The 25,176-nt window shown below is 41.3% G+C and overlaps 3 protein-coding genes across 3 annotated transcripts in view; 2 read left to right on the top strand and 1 right to left on the bottom strand.

Moving 5' to 3' along the window:
• ypel3 (yippee-like 3) overlaps positions 1 to 1,348 on the top strand; it is a 4,852-nt gene extending 3,504 nt beyond the window's left edge. The window contains exon 5 of the mRNA XM_085784603.1: positions 196 to 1,348. Within this exon, the coding sequence (XP_085640729.1) occupies positions 196 to 285 (90 nt within the window). The 3' untranslated portion in view covers positions 286 to 1,348. The remainder of the gene's footprint in view (positions 1 to 195) is intronic.
• Positions 1,349 to 3,705: 2,357 nt separating this feature from the next.
• atp6v0ca (ATPase H+ transporting V0 subunit ca) lies at positions 3,706 to 8,947 on the top strand. Its single transcript, XM_085784600.1, has 3 exons — positions 3,706 to 3,988; positions 6,352 to 6,535; positions 7,743 to 8,947. The coding sequence occupies exons 1-3, from the start codon at positions 3,913 to 3,915 to the stop codon at positions 7,945 to 7,947; spliced, it is 465 nt and encodes a 154-aa protein (XP_085640726.1). The 5' UTR covers positions 3,706 to 3,912; the 3' UTR covers positions 7,948 to 8,947.
• Positions 8,948 to 11,039: 2,092 nt separating this feature from the next.
• Positions 11,040 to 16,496, bottom strand: LOC146983154 (interferon-induced very large GTPase 1-like). The gene is made up of 2 exons (XM_085784599.1): positions 16,462 to 16,496; positions 11,040 to 16,328 (listed from the first exon to the last, which is right to left on the bottom strand). The coding sequence occupies exons 1-2, from the start codon at positions 16,486 to 16,488 to the stop codon at positions 11,469 to 11,471; spliced, it is 4,887 nt and encodes a 1,628-aa protein (XP_085640725.1). The 5' UTR covers positions 16,489 to 16,496; the 3' UTR covers positions 11,040 to 11,468.
• Positions 16,497 to 25,176: the final 8,680 nt, after the last annotated feature.

Genomic DNA, 25,176 nt, shown 5'->3' with positions numbered 1-25,176 from the left:
AGTAGTATAATAGCTACCTCAAAGCCACACCATAACTCCATAAAACACAAATACTAACACATTTTATAACAACGTTTTAGTGTGTTTTTTTAAACTCATTAATACTGAGCATTATATAACCAAGGTACAAGTCTGACCTGAGCTTCATGTTAATCTAATCATTCTTATTTACTCTGTTGCACCTTCCCTCTGTAGGAACAAGCTTTTGAACTGAGTCAGAAGTACAAGGAGGGGAAGTACATCATCGAGCTGTCCCACATGATAAAGGACAACGGCTGGGACTGAGAGGGAAAACTCAACCTTTCTTCATGACTTTTTCAAAAGTTGCATCCCCCTCGACTTAAAAAGGGTTCCAGTGTAGCTTCCTCATCCCGCGTTCGAGCCATCGCTGTGCCACACTTTTCACTTCGTATGGCTTTGCCAAGAGTAGCATGTGATGATGCCTTATCTTTTTCTGTTCTTCGTGTTTTCCAGCGACCACGACAACACATTTTGCTGATATCGCTATCCTAATTGCTAGTTGTGCTGGGACATGGACTGAATGAGTGCAGGGTTTGTGTGCGGGGGGAGACTGGCTGATGCAGTCGCACAGGCACGTGTGTGTGTTTCGAGTGATGAAACCCTTATCAGTGACCACTAGGCAGCCTCGCTCTGTGGGGGGCGAGGCATGTGCAAGTCAAATAATCTTCTTACACATCAGATGCAGGTATTTGGGTTTCCCCTGTTGACTTACGACTATCTGGCCCAATCTGTGTAAAGTGTTTAGGCTTGTTTAACCCATAGATCATTTGCAGTGATGCAAGGGCATGGGAACAATCAGAGCAGTGGGAGGGCGTGTTTTGTTTTGTTTTATTTTTTTAATCAGAGTCAATTCCTGTTTTTTAATAGTAAGATCAGTGACAGTTGTTCATATTGTGTCAAAAGCAATTGGTGAGTTCAATTAGTAATGTTAAAACCCACAACAGTCTCTTGATAGAATTCTTAAATCTGGACTATGAGTGTTTTCAGATTTTAGACATTTTAGTGTGTGTGTGTGTGCGTGTGTGTGTGTGTATGCGGTGTGTGCGGTGATGCCTTAAGTTGGGGCGGTGTACTAGTCTGGGGTTCACATCTAGAGTTTCCACTGCACAGTCTGGATATCTTCACTTTTACTTTACAACGATGAAAAATCGACCCTTTGTGTTTGTGTATAGCTAAATACTGAGCTGCCCGTACTGATACATTTACTCAACCGTGTTAGTGTGTGATTAGAATCATGTAGCACATTTAGGGTGATTTTTAATGTCTGCTTCTATCATTAATGTGTATTATTTTAACCTGATCTTTCATTAAAATACAGTGTCAGTAATGTTGGTAGTGCTGTTTTCTCTGGGTTTTGATCTGTTGTATTATATGTTATTGTGACCTTGATTCCCATAAGGAAGTGGGATCTCTTGAAAATATACATTTCATCTCCACTACATGAGAAGTGATAGTCAACAACAATGGACTTTTTGACATCATTTTAAACTTATGCTGAGCGTCCTGCTGATGCATATGATAATGGTGCTGGAAGAAACTCTGACAGTTCACAGCTTCACTTTTAAGGTCATTTTTGTTTAAAAATAAATAAGACAGTTTATGTGTGTTCATAAAAGAAGAGATGTGGTTGGTCAGCAAATCAACCAGCAGATGGTGTTGCTTAGCACTGTCACACTGGAGATACGGTATACTGCTACAGCAGATCATACTATAACTGTAATACACTATCAATATGTACTAGAAACCCTGCTGGTTTTATTAAGGTACTGCAAACAATGAAAACAGTTGGGCTGCACTAATTGAATGACAGAGAAATATACATGTAAAAAAAAAAAAAAAAAGTGATATTATGTACATTACATACAAATAGCCATAGAAGACAAACAATCTATGATGTAAGGAAAGTTATTTAGATGACTTATGACTTATATATTCTAATAATTTACTGACAAATTCACATTTGCAGAAGATCTTAAGTGAGTATCATGCCTTGAACAATCAACAGATTCAAACAAAAACTCAATATTTTAATTATCTTGTGTCACTGACAGCTTCATAGTTGCAGAGTGAAAATTACTCAACTTGTCTTGGTTTTTCCAAACACGGGCAGCAAAAAAAAAGTTGAATAGAAAAGAAAAATACTTTATTCATACCCCTGGAGGGAAATTCAAGTTGTCCAGCAGCTTACAAAAACACGTGACAAAAAGTTGACACATCCTCCTCTTATTGTAAAGAAATAGTGATTATACTTGAAGCAGAAACAGGTCACATGAGTGAGCTCTGGCCAGAACTAAGCTTTTTTTTAAGGCATGTGGTAGAGAAGCTGCTGACAGTCATGTGTATGGGGATCATTCCCAGCCGTCTGCTCTGCTTTCACTTTATATTATTATTATATTATTAATATTTCACTTAAAATATATTGAACATGTACATTATATAAGCCCTTCCTCATCCATGTTGAGGTTTATTTATGAAATTAAATGTTGCACCACACACAGTGTCCACTACAATGTATACGTGTCACCAAGTAAAGCAGGTGTTGCCCCTTGGTAGACTGTATTTAAAACCTAACTGTGAGCCTCTGTACAAGTCACAGAGCTGGGAAGAGGCTGAAGTGACTAAAACTGAGTTTTGTGTCAAACTAATTCACAAATTTAGTGTTCAACTCAGCAGTTAATTTAAATTCCCATAAACCATGAATCTAACATGAATTTAGTATGGTTATACTGGACTGCAATAGTAACATAAATCCTGAATTCGTTTTTAATTGAAACTGCTCTCAGTTTAATTACATTGATCAAGTTTTGAATGTGTAGAAAATCAAGAAAAGAATCAATGCATGTTGGTCCTTCTCAAGAGGCCTCAGCCACATAAAAATAGTCTCAATAAAACAAACCTCAAATAAAACATCTCAGATGACAAACTGTCAGCCATCAAACTCACATTCATGGATGATGTGTGTGAAATATACTACAGAGGCTATATTATGACTGGATGAAGATGTAATCAGACAAAATCTACATTAAAAAAAAGGAACAAATCCTCTGAGGTGAGGTGAAATGTCCCTTTAGCTGACACCAGAAACAGCTATTTCCACATTACAGTGTCACCTTGACAAAGGACGTACCTCCAGGTCACCCGGTCGGCCAGCCTTCATTAGTTTGACTAATTAAAGCTAATGTCCTATGTTGATTTCAATAATATCTTCCTGTCACGACCGTCAGTAAGTGGTAAAAACAACATAAACATGCTTCTACCAGTAGATAAATACGCTGGATATCACTGTGTTTCACTCTGCTACTATATTGTTGCAGATCGTCTCTAAATTACACAGACAATTTGTTTTGTATTTATTGTGAAAACACAGTGTTTAGTGGTTGATTTTACAATTTATTTGACACATAGTAATTAATACGCCAGTGTAGTGACTACTAGCGTTTCAACTGCAGTCAGTGCACTTGCAGCAGAACATACCACAGTACACACGCTACAGTTAACGCTACATCTTCATTTACGCTTTTCTGTCATAAGTAAATAACATGAACATTGCTGGAAAAAGGGAGATAACACCTTCTACGAGATATTTTAAGATTCAACAAACACTAGGCTTTTAGGTGTTTAAAACCAGTTCGTGTCGAGCACCCCCGTCGTCCACACGAATGGACTCTCCCGAGGTGGTTGGTCATGTGACTTTTTCCGTTTCGCCATTTTCCCCCTCTACACCGGTCGCCCTCCCTGGCTTGCAACGCTGTCGCCCCCTTCTCGGCGTTTATCAACCAGCACCCCCCGAGAAAAATAAAACCCTGACGGCCTGACACGACAGCCCCGTCCAAGAGCCGCCTGTTGTCCGCCTCGTTAGCTGCCGCCACCGCCCCGAGAGAAGAGCGAGCCATGTCCTCCGAGGAGAGCCCCGAGTACTCGCCTTTCTTCGCCGTGATGGGAGCCTCTGCGGCCATGGTCTTCAGCGGTAACCCACCGAGCCTCCTCTTCTCTCCTCTCCTCTTCTGCACCTCACATCTGTCTCTTCGCATCCGTCTGTGCACGATAACCGCGGCTTAGCTCGGCCAGATGTTGAATTGATGCTAGGATGTTGGAAAACAACACACACATACACCAAACAGGGGAAAAAAAACTGTGTTGGTCTCGGTCGGACGCACACACGCACCTGCTAAGGATGACAGGGAGAGGCGGGGGAGGGAAGGTGTCCGCTCTCCCCGACCACCACCATCCTGGCTCTAATGTTACCCGCCTGGTGCTCCTGTACCGGTGTTTGCAGGCGGCTGCAGCTCGGTGACGCAGACCCTCACCCAGCTGCAGCCGCTTCATGAAATCGGTCTAATTTTGATTTTATTTAGCAGCTTTTTATTTAAAAAAAATATATCAGACCGCCGATTCGTGATGGGGATTGAACGCAGTGCTTGTTTTTTTCTTCCCCCCATTGGTTTTATTGAGCTGCATCACAGCAGCAGGGCCAGCACCGAGGCCTGCGCGTCAGTCCGTCACATTTAAAGGGAGAATCCGTCCATTCATTCTTGTGCAGGATGGGAGGGTACACCCAGTGTGTTACACAGAGGAGCCATGCAGTGCTGTGCTGCTCTGCCGCTGTTGGGGGGGGGGGTATTTTAGAGGGATTCAGGGGATGTTGGTTCCTGCAGACTCACACATCTGTCTCCATAATGTGGCGGTCACTGATGATGCGATGCTGACATCAGATGGCCCTTCATGGTGGTTGTTCAGTCTGATGCATGAGAGACTGGGCCTGTCGCATTAATGTAGAGATCCAACTTTCTCTCTCGCTGCCAATCGCAACACCTCAGCTGAGGACGTCCCTAACACGGTGTACTAATCTGATGACAGTGCTCTGCTTTTTCTCAGATTTAACAACCGTTTCTGGGTTATTTTTTATATACAAAGAAATGCTAGGCTGTGGGACTTGAGCTGAGCCAGTGGCCCGTTGTACCTGAATGTAACTAAAAGTGTGCAACAGCTCAGACAAAGAGTCTGTGTTTAATGTAGATGGGTCACATCCTGGCTGACACTCAATTCAATCAGTATGCCCTTAATTAAACCTGAAGGATTTTTACTTTACTGTAGGACCTCAGATGTCCTTTGGTTGTTAGATTACTTTTAATAATGATTACTTCAAACATGTCTGCCATTTTCTTGAAGGTAGCAGTAGCATGAATTGGACGGCACTAAAGGAGAGCCCTAAAGCATCTCGTATCTGGCACCTGGGTAAACTGAAGACCCACTACACTGAAATATAATGAGTACTCTGCCTTGTAGATACAGTGGGAGTGAAGCAGGCTGTGCAGAGTTGGGCCTTGATGCAAAGAAAAAGGGTATTATTAGAAACCTTTAACTTCATGCATACAAAGAAAATATCACATTACAAAGATGACAACTGCTGCTTGTTTGATTTACTAGACAAAATGCTGGGTTATTCACTCGCACCGTGCTTGTTAACAAGCGTTTACATAACACTCAGATGTGTCAACACACCCACAGCAGCGAGCGAGTGAGATGTGGTGAAAACGGAGCTGTGTGATACTTTTTATTCAGGGAGCCATTGTTAGCAGGTACCAGCCTGTGTTCAGACTCACTCACCGCACGCCGCCATCAAAGCTGTATGATGATCTGTAATTGAACTCTGATATAACCTGATATTGCCCCGTGTCAAGTGTATATAAGTAAAGATGTATAGATGAACGACTTCAGGGTACAAACCCCGACACATGATGTTCTCGCCACTGCAGGTGAAGTCTTTGACCTGAAAGTGAAATGATAAACTCATCCTGTGTCCAGAACAAAACACTCGTTGTTTGCGTGGAAACCCACAGATGCAAATTTCGATTTTCTTGTTTAGTAAAACCTATGCAATCGAATTAGTAGGCTATAGCCTAATCGGCAAGTGTCAGAAAAAACTAAGCGCTCTATGGTTTTCAGCCTGTATTTTTTTCATAATTCAGACATGATTGTAATGTAGACCGACTGAAATAGAAATCAGGACGGGAAGGAAGTAAGTTATAATATCCGTCTCATGTTCAAAACACTTATGTCAAGTAGCGTTGTAAACATGAGACAAGATAAAGTAAACAAAAATAACATGAGAAGCATAAAAAGAGAACTTCATATGAAAACAAAGGGAGAAATCTTGAGAGAAAAAATAAGTCATTATCAACGTGAGCTCCTTGACTGAATTTCTCAGCCTCTTATTTATTTGTGTGATACAACAGGAAGTCGAACATTTTCCCGTTTCAGCAGGACTCCTTTACAGACGGACAGGCTTTGACCACATGGACTAATACGACTCAAATCTCTCTCCCTCAGCGTTAGGAGCAGCGTATGGGACGGCAAAGAGCGGCACGGGCATCGCCGCCATGTCTGTGATGCGGCCAGAGCTCATCATGAAGTCCATCATCCCTGTGGTCATGGCAGGTATCATCGCCATCTACGGGCTGGTGGTGGCCGTGCTGATAGCAAACAACATCTCTGAGAGAGTCAACCTTTACAAGTAAGACGACTTTCTCCTCATAATTACTTCTGTAGATTGAGAAACAAATAGTTTTATATTTTATGTACGGTCTGCTTCTGAATCTCACACGCACAAAACCCCACCATGTCCTCAACTCACAAAAAACAAACAAACAGCAAAGCCAAGGTAAGCTAAGAAATATATTGTGGAATAGGGATCAAGTGACCAAATGTGATCGATCAGTCAGTCAAATAATCTTCATGAAGATGTCGGTGGAAGTCCAAGATTTACTGACCTACTCCTGACCGACATGTGACTTCCTTCTTCATGGTCCGTCTGCTACATCTGGCTCATCGTGTGTATAAACCATTCACTTCTGTTGGTTTCCTGGAAAAGGCTGACTCCTTGGCTTGTCAGGCTGAGTTGTGTTACGCACTGCAACCACTGGGCCATCACATTTTACTCTTTGTTAATAATTTATTGATTGTTGGTCCTGTTTGTTTTTAATATGATTCAGCAGATTTTCACAGTAGAAGTTGCAGCGTCTTTAGTTTCATGCGAGTTGCCTTTTATTTACTTGTGTGATGATGTAGGACTGTTGGCCTCCAACTACATTAGGCCTGGGAAATATCAAAAATTTGATAGCTACGTACACAGAATAGAAGCAGCTAAAAAAAAAAAAGAGAGAGAATATCATTAGTTTTTTCACAAGTTAATTTAAAAAGTGAGATTTTAATATACTCTACATTCATTACAGATAGTGAAATATTTCAGACCTTTTTGATAATTCATTCTTACAGTTCATGAAAATCAAAAATCCAGTATCTCAAAATAAGGAGGAAATGAAAAAGGATTCACAATATGTTCAAGTTCAGTTCTGAAAGCAGTGTTCATTTATGCACTTCTTCTACTCAGTACTTGTGCACCTGTGATGGCAGCACACATTTTGCAGCATTAAGTTTACATGATTAATATCACTAAAAATCATATGATCAGATGTCGCAATAATATAACCGGCACTTATTTTTACACAAACTCCAATTACTTTTTTTTTTTTTAAAGTAAACAAATACAATCTGAATCATCATATTTCAAAATATGTTAATATTGTGAGTGAATGTACTGGTATTTATTTCTGCCTTAGCAAGAAAAACAATGTTATTTCTCTGAATTGGCACGTTTTATTGCACGTCTAAAGCTGTTTTACCTTTTGTTCACTGACGCTTCCCTTCTCTCTCTCCAACAGGAGTTTCTTGCATCTGGGAGCCGGTCTGAGCGTGGGCCTGAGCGGTCTGGCAGCCGGCTTCGCCATCGGCATCGTGGGCGACGCAGGGGTGCGAGGCACCGCCCAGCAGCCCCGGCTTTTCGTCGGCATGATCCTGATCCTGATCTTCGCCGAGGTGCTGGGGCTTTACGGCCTCATCGTGGCCCTCATTCTATCTACAAAATAAGTGTCTGCATCAAACACCATCTCATTCATTCCACATCAAAGCAGCAAGAACAAATAGGAGATTTTCACCTACTTCCATTAAAACCCCCCCGTGGATCTGACAGGATGGGATGGCAACAGAAACATGTTGGCGGTCGACTTTGACACCCGTGTCCTCAGTAGATGTGATCTATCCATATTGTTTAAAGCCATCCAGTTGTGTCAGGTCCTGTGTGTACAGAACGGGCATGAAGATGTATTGGTTGTTGTGGGGTGTGTGGACAGTCTGCCTGAGTTGTTGTCTGATCTTAACCTGTACAGTGATCCAGAGTCCCTCCACCTCTTGTAAATGTAGTAACCAGTCTGTGCAGTGAGTGTGAGTATCAACGTTTACCCCCTTTTGCCCATTCCACACCTTTGGTTTTATGTTTTTATGTTTGTGGTTTTGATTGTCATTCTCTGTTTTCAGACTGCTGAAAAGTCTTGCACATTAGTATTTTATTTTTTCATGTTCTTTTTGGGGACCATTTTTGAATCACAGTGGTGAGGAGCTGTAAAGACTTTCTTTTTTTCACTATTTATGGAGCGCTATGAAGATTTTTGATTTAATGAAACTGTCTAAATGGAAAACTGTTTATTGAATACCCTATATACATAAAATACATATATATAAATTATCTGTGTATAGTTACTAGATTAATTGCACTGTGGGTAATTGTTCAAAGTGCTTGGAATTCCTCTGGATGTAGTGTGATTATCAATGGAGGATGTCCACATGTTGACATGAAGTTGACGGTGTGTGTGTGCGCGAGAGTGTGTGTATGAATGAATGACTTGAGTGCATAATGTGTGCAAGTGGATTTATGTTAAATATGACATTCTCAAACACTAGTATCGTTTACCTGTAGTGCTGCTGTCTTGATTTTTTTGTTTTTTTTTTGTTTATTGTTTTATTGAAAGTGAGAGCTCACTGTTCAGCCATGCCTGTCAGATTTCCAAATAAAACTCAACCTCCTCCAGAACGTCAGTGTCCACTCTTTTCTTTTCTCAACATGAGATGAGTAAACCAACATTAGTTTAACAATCGCTATGACCCGGTTTCAGTACTTTTAACACACCTATAAAACTGTTGACACACAACACACCTACGCAAAATATTTAATTTGATGCTCAAAATCACATTGTAATTAAACACCAACAGAAATGTTCAAAATACAAAAATACACTGACACAATTCACCAAATCTACCAAAACACTACCATATTGTCTGCCAACAACATTTAGTCAATTGCAGCAAAATATTATAAACACTTAACAGTCGATGCAATTACAGAAGCTGAATAACTTCACATGTATCAGCTCTAATGTTTTTCAATACACATTATATTGTATCGATCATAAATTGTCTTTTACAGTTTCTTTTGAACCTCTTTTTGTCTTCCCTTTTTCGGGTTCTGTAAATGTATGAGTTTTGTTTCTTTCTTCTTTTTTTGCAAACATTCAGTACACAAGTGTCTGACCCATCTCGGAGCCAATTTGTAGAATGTAGTACAGTTTATGAAAAAAAGTAAGTTTCACCACTGCCTGAAAATTCAGTTTACAATCAGAAAAGGGCACAGAAGAAATACATAAAACAATTTTTTTTAAAGAATGTTAATCTGGCAGCCACATCAGACCTGACATCTTCTTCATTGTCGTGGTCGTTGTCTTCCTCTCCCTCACCTTTCTATTGTATTTTTTTCCACACTGTATCAGCCCAAAGAGGTCATGTGATTGAAAGAGGCTCAACACCTCAGTGTGTTTCCTGGATGGGAATCAGCTGTGATTGATCTATTTTTCCCAACTTCAATCAGCTGATTTTCAAGTGCAATTAAAAAAAAAAAAAACAGGACAGGAAATTTGTTTCAACCTTCAACTTCATCCTTTAGATTAGGTTTAGAACATGGGGTCAGGGTTAGGGTTTTGACATACTGTGTGAAAGCAAATTTAGCAGTTAAAGTCTATTGGTCTGGTCTTGGTTTAACATTTTGAAAAGGTTGAAAAGAACCAGAAATGTGTTTACTATAGCCCACACAGACTGATGTTGTGTTAACTGTGTGAAAGGCTTTGGAAATGTGGCTACAGAACTGAAAAATGGGTCATAGCAATCATAAAAAACTGTAATCTATAAATCTAAATAAAAGTTAGGCTATAAGGAAGTCCAGTTCTCTAATGGTCTTGGCATGGACGTCGTCAGTTTGGAGGTGTGGGATTTGAAAAAACAAAAAAGCATAGCCTCTATGTTACTGACCCTCTGTTTTTAGGTCTTTTCCTGTAAATTTTCAAACTAAACAGAGGTGCAGTTCAGGCAAATCATCATAAACAGGAACATCTAGCAAATGACTTCACTGTGCACCATGGATCAACTCCACAACGATAAGATGTTGGGTCTCAAATGTGTACATTCAAAAAACAGAAAACAGACACAGTCTTTCTATGAATTTGATATAGGTATTTTTATTTTTCTCATTAGAAACATGAGAGATAGAAGATAACATACATGATATGCTTCAGCAATATTTTTCTCACATAAATCAGATTATTTGCATTAAGAATGAATAGCCTATAACAATTTTCAATTTCAAATTTCAAATCTCCATTGTCATATGCACCGGAGACAGCGTCACACAGTACAATGAAATTCTTATTCTGTGATACCTCTGGCAACATTTAAAAAGCAAGTAATAATAAAAACAACACTAGTTAAAATGACAGTAATAACAAAGCTCATGCTGATGTAGATACAATGGAAATGAGAATAAAATGACATTAACATGACAAAATTGTGTAGATAAAATACTTTGTCAATGAAAAGATCCCTAGATCTGTGAACATGGTTCAATTTAAAGTATAAAGACTTAAAAAAAAATATAGTTATTCAACATAAATTTAAGAAATCGGATTCAAGTTATCACAGAAACATAAACTCTATTTAAAAAGATCATTTAAATTTCATGTACTTTGGTTCAATAAAACTTTTCATTCTAAAAATCAATTAGATGTACAGTATGTATCTGTTTAATCACTTCTGTTCAAGAAAAATTACTGAAAAAAACAATGACTGTTTCATCTTCATGTAGATTCTTCTCATATCAAGACATTCATTCACAACTAGATACTGCACTTACTGTATAGTAACCTATTGAATTTACTCCATCCTTTGAAGTACTATTGTTCATTTTGTTACAAGCATTAAATTAAACTTCAGTATTACATGTATCTTTATAATATTGATTTACTGTCCACATTTATTACTCAAACAAAACACATCGTATAATTGTTTTATCTTATGTTTGTAGCAAATTTAGACATTTTCTGTGTAGTGGCAGTGACAGTGAGCAGCAGCAGAGTTGCCAGGAATTATTAGGTATGCAGGAGCTTTAAAATATCCCGCCCTAATCAGATGAGGAGAGCATGTGACAGATCGGCTGATCAGGATTGGCGCAGCTTGAGTTGTGAGTTGACCTGAACTAGCTCCACAGGCTTCGCATCATTTGTCTTCACTCACAATTTGTACAGTTCGTCCAGACTTTGAATCGCTTGTTTTTTACTGTATTCCCTCCACTCACTGGGAATTTCTCCTCTGCCCTGGAATTTTAATTTATGATGCTCCTCCAGTTGCTGTTGAAATCGACACACAAACCATTTCCAGTATGTCAGATAAGACTCATCAGCAGTGATCCTCCATGCAGCATACTTCTCACCACCTTTCGGGTATTCTTTGTAAGGAATGAGTACATCTGAGTCATGACGGGGGTGGAACCTTTTGTCACTCACAACTAATGTTGTGCAGAAATCTATGACCAGTTCCACTGTCCCTCTAAAGTGCCACCCTTCAATCCCAGAGGGTCGATGAAAAGGAACATTGTGTTTTTCAGGACTGTGATCCTCCATGGTGTTGGTGCAAACAGCTGCACAGAATGGACACTTCACCCAGCAGCATTTGCACAGCTGATCAATGAGGATTTCATCAGGCTTCAGTCTGAATTCATTCATCTTATCCAATGAGAGGCTGCTCATCTTCTTCAATATGGGTTCAAGACCTTTCTCTATCTCTTCTTTAAGAAAGTCAAAACGCTTTATGTCTCTGAAGTTTTCAGAACAAATGACATCAAATCTCAACATGACTTTCAACAAACAGGAAAATTCCCTCAGCCACTTGTCTGTGTCTCCTCCCTGAGTTTTGACTTTGTCTGTTGCTGTAAATAAAGCCTGACTCAAAAGCTTTTTCACATCTTCAACATTTTTCCTGAGTATTTCTCGTGCCTTACTTCTGTGTGATGTGAAGATGTATTTCTTTACCTCTTTTTTGATGAAGTTCTCTACTTGTTGTCTTGGGTGTGTGATGTAGGTGATGAAATCATCAAAGTCTTCTTTCTCTGCCAGTGATGTCAATAAATGTTTCTCCAAGTTCAGTCTGTTCCCACTGAATGCCGGGAAACTGCATTTCATCTCTCCAGCGAGATCAATGGCAGTCCTGTTACAGACAGCCTCAACAGTGGAATCCTTCAGTTTGTCACAGATCATCTCTCCGAGTACAACAGTAGAACAGCTTCCTTTACAGAAGCTTCTGAAAATGTTGTAATATTGATCCCTCTTGCTTTCTAAATGAGTGTATGCATCATTCTTCTTCTTGAATTCCTTATGGGACGCCGAAAGCAAACTCTCTGTTTTGGCAAACACATACAGTAAGAGATCAACTGTGAACTCCTTCTTCAGAGCATATTTCATATTCCTCTGTGATTCAAATTCTGTCACTTCCTCACAGACATTATTGGCCACTTCTTGCAAATAAGTTGATCTGTAGCCTCTTGTAGCTACAGGTTTCTTCTTGATTGTATCAAGTGACTGGTTGTCAACATCATCAATCAGCGATCTGAGACCATGCTTTTCTTCATAGGGTAAAAAACTCCTGTTGTGTTGTGTTGACGAAAATCTAAACAAACGTTTAAAAGCCGCCCATGCTCTCCATGAAGATCTCCCTTTTTTTTGTGTGTTTTTGTGCGTCCTCTTTTCTGATTCTGATTGCTTGCTTTCGTCACTCAGCTCCTGATGCTTGATGACAGTCACATAATTAGAGTAATCACCAACCTTTGATATTTTTTTGTATCTGCCACTGTTTCTGCGTTCATCTATAAGAGCCCATTCAAAACCAAGCTCTTGAATCGCATTTATCTGATCATCCTCCAAGTTAATGTCTTCAATAGGTTTTATATCTGCAGTCAGTTCTCTCACCCAGCCTCTCCAAACAGAGTCAAACTGCTGCTTAAGTTCCTTGTCATCTTGTGCCTTGTCTTTCAACCGATGAGCGAGCTCTTTGCTCTTCTGTAGCAGCTTGTTCTCAAACTCTGTCTTCTGATCATCTAGCTTTTTACAAGCCTTCTTCTGCTGGATAACTTCCTCCAGTTTTCTTTTCACCCCTCTCACCAGCTCTTCATGAAACTCCTTGACTTTGCTCTCAAATCGGCCTCGCCACTGAACCAACATTTCTTTGTCTCTGTCGTCGTCAAAGTATGTTGTCATATCTTTTTTGATTTCTTCATGTGTTTTGCTCATTTCACTAAAAAGGTAACTGAGGTCAACCTTGTCACGTTTTCCATTTTCAATTTCATTGTACAGCTGGTTTTCAACGGTCAGCATGTTGCTCCTCAGGGTCCAGGTCCAGTTCCCGTACTGAGCCTCAAGTTTTCTGTACACTTTAATTTCAAGGGTGTTTTTGAAACTAAAAATAAAGTGTTCGTTCAGTAGGGCTCTCCACAGGTCCTGGATTTTGCCTTTGAACTGTGAAAGAGGAATCCCAGCAGACTGTGAAGCTTTAGAGAGGATGAAGTTCTTCAGCTCTTGGATGCTCTCACTATAACCTGGATTTGGAGGAGCCATAGGCGGACTTCCCTCCCATAGCTGGGCAAAGTATTTCACATCATTTTGCACATCAAATGCAATGACGTCACTGAAACACTCAGCATCACAATCCTCGTCTTTGGCAGCTATTTGGGCCATCTGGTCCAGTTTCTCTTGCAGGCGTCTCTTTCCATCCATGTTTTTCTCTGCAGCTGAAATATCTGTAACATTCTGGTGAACAAACACACAACTTGGGGAAAGTTTAACTTTTTTCATCCTCATGAAAGCCTGAACAACAATCTGCAGAACATCTTGCATGTCAGCTGGATTTTCTCCAAAGATGTTGATCAGTGTCATGTTTCCCAGACCGACAACAAATGTTGCCAGTTCATTGTCGTGGTAAAGAGTGTTGTTACCTGCTAATTCAAGAGCACGCAGTCCTTCAGTGTCCACCACCAGAACATAGTCAAACTTCAACTCTGTCTTCATCTCCTCTGACACTTTGACCAGCTGCATGAAGGCACCCTTGGTGCATCTGCCTGCACTCACTGCAAACTGTAACCCAAACATGGCATTCAGCATGGTTGATTTTCCACTGCTTTGTACGCCCAAAACTGACAACACAAAAACTCTCTGGTCGCCCAGTTTCTTGATGACTTCATCTAAAAGACTAGAGACCCATGTTAGAGGCACATGACCTGCATCACCATCCATCAGCTCCATGGGGTGTCCTGATATCATCAGCTCTGCAGCCAGCTCAGGGTATTTAGACCAGTCAGTCTGTTCCCTCTGTGTTTGTCCCTGCAGAGACTTATGGGCCTCATAGATCTGTCCCATTTCTCTGAAGATGTGCTCCAAGCCAAAAGTTGCTGATTGCAGTTTTGTTGATATTTCTTCAAGCTCAGTTTGTTTTGTTTTTAACAGATCAGATTTGTCATGTTTCTTCTTCATGGTCAAGAGCTCAGACCACTTCTCATCGTAGTTGTGGAGAATTGATGTGAGATCGTCTGTGGAGAGGGCATCTATTAAGATCTGAGTCCATTTCAGGAAGTACTCTTTGTCTGTTGATGTCAAAGTTGAGAGACTTTTGATGAACAACTTCACCAGTTCACTGTTGGAAGCATCACATTGTTGTTGTCGTATTTTCTTCAGTCTTGATTCCTTTTCACTTTTCTCCCTCTCAATGTTTCCTTTGTTTCCTTTGAGGTGATACAGTTCTTTGTTTGTTCTGCACCACTCATGCCACAGTCGGCCATGACAAGGGAGGAATGTATCTTTAATGGTTGAAACATCCATCCCCTGAAGTAAAGTGACTATTTCCATAGCAGCAGATTTCCCTGTTTGACAGACTGTGTCATCTTCATCCACTCTGATTCCAGAGACCTCGGCCATGGTTTGAAGCTGGAATGATGAAAGTGGTCCAGACAAGATCTCTCTAATGACCTTTTTTAGTTCCTCAGAAACATTTGACTGGCTTCTGTCTTTTAGACCCATTTTGTATTTTCCCTTTTTCATTTGAACTGCAGAGGAATCATTGTCAGCAATGAGACAGATGAGAGGCTTTGGAGACTTCAGAAGATCTGAGATAACAGCCCAACGTTTGTCACCCTTATCCAAAGTTGGTAACAGAGCAACGTTGACTGAAGATTTTTCAGTAAGTATGTCACATTGTTTTTCCATTGACAGAGCATCACCATGAAGATTACAGAAGGCAGTGCAGTCAGTGAAGGCATCATTGGCTTTCCCAGCAGGACAGTACCAGGCAATCTCTGCCACACCATCCATCAGATGGCGAGACTTGGTGCTACCTGGACAGTTTCTGTGGAAGAAGGTGTTGTAACGGTCGTTGATCAAAGAGTTGATCAGCTGAGATTTAGACACTGACAGTGAACCCAGGCGGAAAAATGACACCATGGGTGTCTCAGCTTCACAGATGGGTAAACTCTTCATGGTGATGATGGTTGACTCATCTTTGATCTCAGTTATCTTCCATGTTTTTCTTATTTGTCTGAATGTCCACAGAGGACACTCAACATCCATTGTGACAGGGTCAGGGACAAGCAAAGGTAAAGCGTACTGACACTGTGAGAGCTTTGTCATCATGTTCTGCTTCAGGAAGCTGTTTGAGCAGTGAAACACTGCCATTTGAACGTCCATTGGATGAATGTGAGTCTGGTTTGATTCATCACAGTCAACACTGGGGCTAAAAAGAGTATCAAAATCACAGTCTTCTGCCTCAACACCATCAGACACTGCAACAGATTTTGACTGGCTCACCTCACCACTGTCTTGTCTTACAGGAATATATCTGGCTCTGTAGTCCAACATCATCAACCTCTGAAGAAAAGTATGAGCTAGATCTTCCTCAGATATTTCATGTTCCTGTTTCACTGGTTGACATATTTTAAGAAAATCTGCTGGTGACCACTTCCGTTGATGTTTTTCTGTAAGGTGAAGTCTCTGAAGCAGAGTTTCTCTTTGACTTCGATTCACTTTGTTGATCTCTGAAATCTTCACTGGCAGCTGTAAATATATATAGCTTTATTTTACAGACTCCAAATAATAATAAATGCATACATGTGTATGAAAATGTAGTAATGTCACTCAGTGGGACAGAAATATTCAGAGCTTGTGAAAGAAATTTGGGAATTCTTACCTCATCATTGATTTCATGCTCATCCATGTGTATGGTACCTGGAAAGCAACAATGAACCAAAGTTCCAAATCAATAGGTTATATTATTATCTCAATAATTTTGAATTTTAAAAGGATATTCCAGCATAAGTTTAGCCCATGGTCTAATGCACAGTGAGACAGAATATGGTCTAATGCACAGTGAGACAGAATAAAACACCCCTTTGAGAGATCAAGTTTGCTGACCACAAACTTCTCTAGTTGTAGCGACTTCAGCACAGACAGCCAGATAGCAAAATACTGCTGTTTTTAGCCAAGAGCCAACCAGGATCAAAAAAGCCACTCATAACCACAAGAAATGCTCAGAACAGCACCATACTTCGTCAACAGTACAAATTGGGTCCCAGCACATATGAGGCATCAAACACCTGCTAGCTTTCGCCTGGTTTCTATTGAAAAGAGACGAAAACAGAACTCACTGAGCATTATTTGTGGCTGAGTGGCTTTTTGATTGCGGTTGGCTCCAGGCTACAAAGATACTGTAGCAGTGTTTTGCTATCTGGCTGTCTGTACTGAAGTTGCTTAACTCGCGATCGTCTGCGGTCGGCAAACTTGACCTCTCGAGGGGATGTTCTACTCGCTCTCATGGTGCATTCATTTACGCTGGAATATCTCTTGTTTTAAATGCTTCCTTAATTTTTTAATTAAATTATTTGAAAATGTTACCTTTCTCTGTGGCTACTGATTTTCCCTCCTCTGTTTTGCTATCTTCTTTCTCTTCTGAGTTTTCAGCACCTCCAGAGTCATCCACTGGATCACACTGAGAAAACATTTGATACAAGTTTTTGTTTAGTTAAAGGCAGAGTCTGGAGGTTTGTTTGTTGCAGTTTTATTTAAAAAAAAAAAAAACATTCAAACTGGGCCCCTTCTCTCAGTGGACTAGGGCTGACCCAAAAAAATCGAAGCTTCGAAGCTTCGTTCGTTGCCATGGTAATCGATCATGAAGTCCGTGATCGATTGTTTTTTTTTTCTTCCTTTTGTCCTTTTTGACTTTTTGACACTGGTTCTCATCGGCAATGGTTACATTAAAATGAGTAGGCTACTTGGCATCATGGAAACCTGCCTGATTTTGGAGATATGCAGTGTTTGTTTGCCATTACTTTCATTATTTCCGCTACGACCCCCCCCACCTCCACCCCCCCGTTTTGAAGGGTTAGGGTTAAGACCGGATTCTCTCGTGTTTCTTTGCTTGACTTCCTGCCCGTCTTGACACGATCGCTCGCAGAAAATAGACCAGATGAAACGATCGCTGCAGGGCGCGAGCCGGTGTGTCCCTGGCGGACTAATAGTACAGTGGACTAATGTACAAGACAAAAAAGATACCAGTGTGCATCTTGTAGCACCTATGTCACACAACTTAATGCTAAAGCTAATGTGTAACAATAAAATACAACAATAGGCTAGTGATCAGAAGGCTGAGTTACGTACGACCAAAGGAGGGAGCAGACAGAGACTGAGTTTGCTGGTTAATGATACCATGTATTTTTTAGCAAAATAGTGCAATGAAAAACCCACAACAATAAAAGTGCTATTATATACAGTGAACCAACAGATCTGCTGAAGGCAGACAATTAATTAATTACGGTAAGTTAACTTTCTTTCAATCATCTGCATATGCACATTCAGGTAATCAAGATTCAGAATCAGATTCATAAACAGATATCAAAGTCAGAGTCAGCAATAAGAAAAAAACCCAAATACTTGGTTCATTATGAACACAAAAAGATGATCCCAGCTGCCCCCCCACAGTTCATGTAAACCCACGTCTGGGTTGGGGAATTGAGTCCAGGGGAAATGAGTGGGAAAGTGTGTAGGGGAGGATGTGTGCGCGTGTGGTGGGCAGGGGCTGAGCGAGTGGGTGAAACAGGGCCGGTTCTAGGCAGGCATATATGAGGGGGCAGTCAGAAATGTGAAGGGGGCATCATGTGAACTGAACACATCATGCTCCAGCACTTTTTTTCTCTGTGCTTACAGTAACTTCATTCAATTGGGTTGTTGGCTGTGTGTCCAACATCAACCTGGAGAAGTGGATTGCACTTTGTCAGGCCTCACTCCTAAAATGTGAGTGAAGCATTCTGGTGTACTCTGAGAAGAGGAGGGGGGGTGGGGGGGGGGGTCTACTATTGTCAAGATTTACAAAACTGAAAGGTAGTCTTATGAATACTAAAAAAAAAAAGAAAAAGGAACAGAACATTTTAGAAAAGAACACTGTCCCTTTTTCGGCGGATTTTTGTGCTACTGCAGATAATTTTGTCAATTTGTAGGGGCAGATTACATAAGATTATTCTTCTTTCTGCTCCCTTTTGTTGAGATTTGGGAGGTTTTTGTTTTTATTGTAGCTTTGTTAAAACGCAAGATCATTTTTCTGACTGATTTATTGCCCGATGCCTTGTAGCTACCTCGCTTTCTTTCCCCTGCCCTCCGCCCGTTGTCTTCGTTGTCACTTTGTTGTCACTTTGTTGTCGCTCCACAGAGCTCACATGGCTAATTAATATGGACGTGCTGACCATTTATGGTTGAGTCTAGGCGTTCCGGGGACGGAGGTGTGTTCACGTGCGCAACTGCGCACCATTCTTGGATCCAGTTTGATTTATCAAAGAGAAATTGCGGAGATTTGTGCACGCACAGTTTGATAGATCTGAAAAAGGTGTAAATATTTTGGGTGTCTTTTCACCGTAGGCCTAAGCAAAACATTTAGTAGCAGCAGTTTTACACTGCTTACTTACAGTTTTGATAAATGAGGCCCCAGGCCCTAAGCCCAGAGCCCAGACGCTCACAGATGCAGCTCTCCGCGGCTCATCCGCGGCGCTGTCCGTGGTGCTGAAGGTGACAGGTTAACTTGACAAACAAACTGCAGCATAGTTCTGTTTGTTTATCATGTGAGTCAGTTTTGTTTGTGACTTGATAGTTTAGTTGTTGAGATTAAGAACATCACTCCCTCATCAAACCAGTGATAGGCATACTGAAAATAAAAGAGAGAGAGAGACGCGCCTGGGTATCGCAGCTGTAAAAAAAAAAAAAAAAAAAAAAAAGAGACGTGTCGGAATAGCGGTATCAAGAAGTGTCAGACTACTGGCATGTCTAGATAGAGGGATGTCTGAATAGCGGGCGGACCCCCAACTGAACTAATTTCTCTTTGGTAATATACACATTTTTTGAGTATATTAAAATGTGCTTTCTCAACTTCTAAAATTTGGATTTTAGGGGGCAAGACATTTATTTGAGGGGGCACTGCCCCCTCTTGCCCCTGCGTAGCCTAGAGCCTGCCCCGGGGTGAAAGTCTTTTTACTGGGCTACAAAAAGCCCCCTACCAGCCTGGCAGGAGGGATGCGACTCATTCGACAATCTGTCAGTCCGTGGCTCCTTTAGCTCGCCATCTATAAGACCCGGTCGTCCGCTGCGTACTACACATACGTTCGGCCGTCGCGGTCTCAGCACGGCAGTTACGACATGGTAAGGGGCTCCTGTAGCTCGTCTCTCATGCAGCTTCCCCACTGCTCTCGCTCTGAGACTGAACTGCAGCGGCTCAATACTAAACCTCGGTTGGTCGCGCCGACCCACGTGACCCTGTGACGTCACCGCCAACTTCAACGATGATTGGCCCAGGTGAACCAGGTGACCATCCTGCGAGATTTGGACGCAATACCGCGAGAGTTGAGAAGTAGATACCCCGTGAGTGAGGGATTTATCACCCCTGTTACAATCTCTTTCGGGATTTGATCCCCGGTCACCTGTTTGGGAGGTAACTGCTCTATCAACTGCTGTATCAACTCTTTTCAAAATGGCACACCTTTTTTCAGGTTCAGACTGGCGCCTCTTTTTCAAAAGTAATTGAAGGCCAGCATTCTAAAACATGAAAGTAAACGTTCAGAATAGAGAGCCTAAGCGGAAGCAGGAAGTAACGGCGCCATGGGACCTCAACTCTGAAAAACTCGCCATTCAAATGAATGAGACTGAAAATTTTATTTCGTGATCCGATTGAATTGCGCCATGAGAAAAAAATATGTCCTCTACCTGTTTAAAACATCACGTTTCATTAAGAGAAATCAGCCGTTTATCGTAAAACGGCAACAGAAGAATGTATTTTGTGTGAAGACGCTCTACGGACTACAGATCTGTGTCCCACAGAAAATACGTCACCAACTGACACGGGAAAGGGCGGCATTTGGTGTGTGACGTCACCTACGCGACTTGTAGTCTTTCTGGTTACGGATTCTTCTGAATTTTATTCTACAATAGCTTTACAACAAACTGCTGATTTCTCGGGATGAAACGTGATGTTTTAAACAGGTAGAGGACATATTTTTTTCTCATGGCAAAATTCAAACGGATCACGAAATAAAATTTTAGTCCCGTTCATTTGAATGGCGAGTTTTTCAGAGTTGAGGTCCCATGGTGACCGTTACTTCCTGCTTCCGCTTAGGCTCTCTATGGCACACTGGAACCGGCAGATAGCATCCACCACTAGCATTCACTAGCATTCCGTATGTTAAGCCTGAGATGAGGGCAACTCTGAGTTTTCTGTTTCAGAGAGCCAGCTCAGCATAAATGCTGAGTCTGTTGATATGGCAACATGTGCTGTGAAGCAGGGACGTGCACATGACTATAGAGGGGCAGGGGCTCAACATCAGAAAAGGGCAGTATGTACAATTTTTTCAGGCCTTAATATCAAAATAAATAAATTAAAATAAATTACAGTTACTATTTAGTCGGTAGAGAAAGCCTGCACGCCTTCAGGACTGCAGTCAACACGCTGGACCAATTTCCCAACTTCCCGAAACAGAGTCATGACTTCTGAACTGGTAGGCTAATGTGGTATTGGGTGCACATCAACATGGCTTGCAGAAAAAAAAATCATCTGAGTGCAAGTGCAAAATTACGGAGCCCCCAAAGGGACATGGAAGGAAATTTTTTTATTGCGAGATCTCGCAATACTTTTTGCGAGATCTCGCAATACTTTTTGCGAGATCTCGCAAAAGTATTGCGAGATCTCGCAAAAAAAGTGCCCTGTCCGCTGTCTCAGTGCTGAAATATGAATGAATGACAGCGTGTCACTGCCCGTGAGAGAGAGAGTGTGTAGAGAGTTTTGCCACCAGCTTTCTTGTGTCATTTTGTGGAGCAGTAAGGCTATATCTCTGCTGCTCTATAAAACCCTGCGTACACACACTTGCAAGCAAACTTCCCTTCATAAATCACAGAGTTCCTACAAGTGTGCGCAGCTGAATCAGCTTCACGTTCCGCCCTGTACACACCCTGTTTTAACCGTAGATGGTCAATGCAAACCACCACATGAATGCGGTCTGCATGTAAATGAACCTGACGTGCTGTTGTTCTGTTCTGTCTGTGCTGTGAATTAGCTGCAGGTGTTAAAGTGACAACGTGACATGTTGCTGCAGCTGTTAACGGCGTCAGCGGCACGGAGCGCACGCTGTGTTGTTTTGGTGCACTGCCCTCTCAAATGCCGGACCCGGTTCGGCACATAGTTACAACAATGACAACAGTTCTAGTGAGTCTGTATATGAACCAGTCACCATCATGGGCCAGGCAGTTGTCGGTCCCTGAAGACCCTCTTCCTCCTTATTCTCCTCCAGCGGTGCCGCGGTGCAGCATTACGCACGGGGCTCACCGCTGTATATAGGCCTATTTACAGTAATTAGACTGATCGATAAAACTTGTTGAGTCAGTTAGTGATCCTGGTCCTCCATCCTGAAATATATTCTTCAGAATTAACATGACGCTTTTATTTATGCCGATTTTCTCTCGGTTTTTGTGATGAACAGCATTAAGTAGGACTGATAACAAGAAAACAGAGTGTAACGATTGTGATAGTGGCTTTTTCCCAGTCTTTGATATTTAATTGACTCTCGATAGGACCGGATGCTTTATCCCATGCAGCCGCGCCGTCCTCTCCTCCTCCTGCGCTCTGGGAGTGGACAATATGACGGAGAGATGGTGGTGACATCAGTCCGATGCAAAATAACGCTGTTGAATTAAATCACCGTGGGCGATCAGCATGGAGAGAGCTCCCCAAACAACCCAGACCCTATGATACGCTGTCCTTTAACTACATCCTACTAGAAAAACTGACAAGTCAAGCTGTAGTTTGTGTTAGAGGACTAATTCATCTGACATAACCTGACCATCTCTCTCTCTCTCTCTCTCTTTCACGGGCAGTGACACGCTGTCATTCATTCATATTTCAGCACTGAGACAGCGGACAGGGCACTTTTTTTGCGAGATCTCGCAATACTTTTGCGAGATCTCGCAAAAAGTATTGCGAGATCTCGCAAAAAGTATTGCGAGATCTCGCAAAAAGTATTGCGAGATCTCGCAAAAGTATTGCGAGATCTCGCAATAAAAAAAATTCCTTCCATGTCCCTTTGGGGGCTCCGTACAAAATAGAAGTAGGCTAAGCCTACAGGCTACACACACAAAACCAAGAAATGACTACTGTGACTGCTACTCTGCATATTTCAGAACAGTTACAGCAATATTTACAACAGCAAAGTCACAATTACCAGTAACTCAATATCTGGAAACAAATTCAAATAGTCAGTGAAATCAAGCTGAGTGTTGCTGTTGTTGTTCACTACATTCAGGTGATGTTAGACAGAGGACGGGGTGGGGCTTAACTCTTAACAAGCAGTGAGCTAAACAAACACAAATGAGCGCTTTTCTGAAATATGACTCATATTAAGCTCGTTGAATAAGTGGAAGGTGACTTGTCAGAACCGACAAGGAAGTTATGTTGGTGGATTTATAACTCACAAGATTTGACACAAGTCGCTCCACTGTCACGTCTCATGTGCGGCACACACAGAGTTATCGATGAGGTAGCAGCCTCTACTTCTCTCTCTCTCTCTCTCTGGACGTGCATTTTTTTTTTTTTTAAATTAAAAAGAAAAAAAGGGCACTTTTTAATACGAGGCAAAAAGGGCAGGGGCTCAAGCACCCTTTGGGCCCTATGTGTGCACGTGCCTGCTGTGAAGCAAACCTGCTACCTGGCAGGTTTGATCCATCTAAGCCTGAGGTTGATCGCCCACTGAGTGTGGAGCAGGAAGGAGAGACATTGTCATTTAGTGAATGAAGTCGTGGACGTCGTAGTGAAACTTATTTAAAGGCTGTTGAAGAGGGGATAATTACAGTAGAGTCTGTTCGATGTTCTGTCGGTCCAGAATAGCCTAACGTTTCATCACACATCATGGATATAATTCGTTATCATCGGAGGAGATTTTATGTTTGTTTCATTGTCATTCGATTCTTCACCGACAGCAGCTTTTTAAAATTATTTATTTTATCCATTCATTCATTTATTTATTTTACACTGGAGACAGTGAACGCATCAGCAAGACAACGGCTCGTCAGGCCTCACCCTAAAGGATCAGCCCTATGTTCCCACAGCCCAGTGATGCCACAGCCCTATGTTCCCTCATTTCTAAGATTTTTTTTTCACTGAAAATTTTGAAAATTAGGCCCTATGTTCCCACAGTCATATGTTCCTTCAGCCCTATGTTCCCACAGCCCTATGTCCCCACAGCCCTATGTCCCCTCAGCGCTATGTTGCCTCATTTCTAAGATTTTTCTTATTTCTAAGAATTTTCTCAAAATGAAACTCTAAGTCAAGTCATTTTTATTTTTACTGTATATCGCATTTAAAGGGATGATTCAGAGTAATTTCAACCTAGGGTCCTTTGCACCATGCACTCTTTTTCCAACTCTATCACGCAGTTTCGGCTGAATTCATTGTTTTTATGTGTTCATACTCGACATATGCCGTCAATATAATCCTCAGTTCGGAGTGAAATATGTGGCCCTTTCTTTCTCTCCTTGTTACTCGTATCTGTGCTCCACTGATCTTCTTCCTGGCTGCAAATCAATTTTCCCTTTTTGGGACAAATAAAGACACATTGACTTCGACTTTGACTTTGATAATGGCTCTTTGTGCTCACAGTAAATGCGCCTTCCTCAGGCTCAACATACTCAGAGTTGATTGAACTAATTCTGATCACCTGTTCTGAAACCGAAAACTCTGAGTTTTCCAGCTCAGGCTCAGTCAACCCGGAGCTTGGGATTTGACTCAAAGTTTGTTGAACCTGCTCTCTGAAACAGGGCCCAGAAAGCATCCCTATGCACAACAAAACAAAACAAAACAAAAGACCAAAATACAGACAAGGGGAGGGGGCTCCGCAGACACAGTCAACACCACATGAGTAGAAGCCAATAGGTGATGATTAAGCCAGATTTCATAAGTCTAGTTTATTTACACTGAAAAAGAAATGTTGCTTTGTGACAGTATCTGCAGACAATTAAAGATCTCACCTGTTCCTCAGTTTCAGTCGCTCTCTCCTCCAGCTGATCCACTGCAGGGTAAAGTGACAACAACCATGTTGTAGGATCAAACATGAGACAAATCATTTAGGCAACAAGAACCATTAAAAAAATTAATTGCAACAATTGTATGACTAATTGTTTATTCAGGAAAATAATGTGTGTATGCACATCACTGTCCCATGGACATCTGCTACAATAAACTTGAGAACAGTAAATGCACATTTTCTAGTAAACTAGTGTGAGATGTTGGACAGTGTCTTACATGTATCAGTCTCAGTAGGTTTCATTTAAATGTTACCTTTCTCACTGGCTGTACTGAAGTTGCTCTAACTCGTGAAGTTTGCGG

The sequence above is a fragment of the Trachurus japonicus genome, chromosome 8 (assembly GCF_045865225.1).
Source record: "Trachurus japonicus isolate A0001 chromosome 8, Traja_1.0".
NCBI lineage: Eukaryota > Metazoa > Chordata > Actinopteri > Carangiformes > Carangidae > Trachurus > Trachurus japonicus.
The sequence above is the reverse complement of the archived record's forward strand: the minus strand, read 5'-3'. Positions and strand labels throughout refer to the sequence as shown.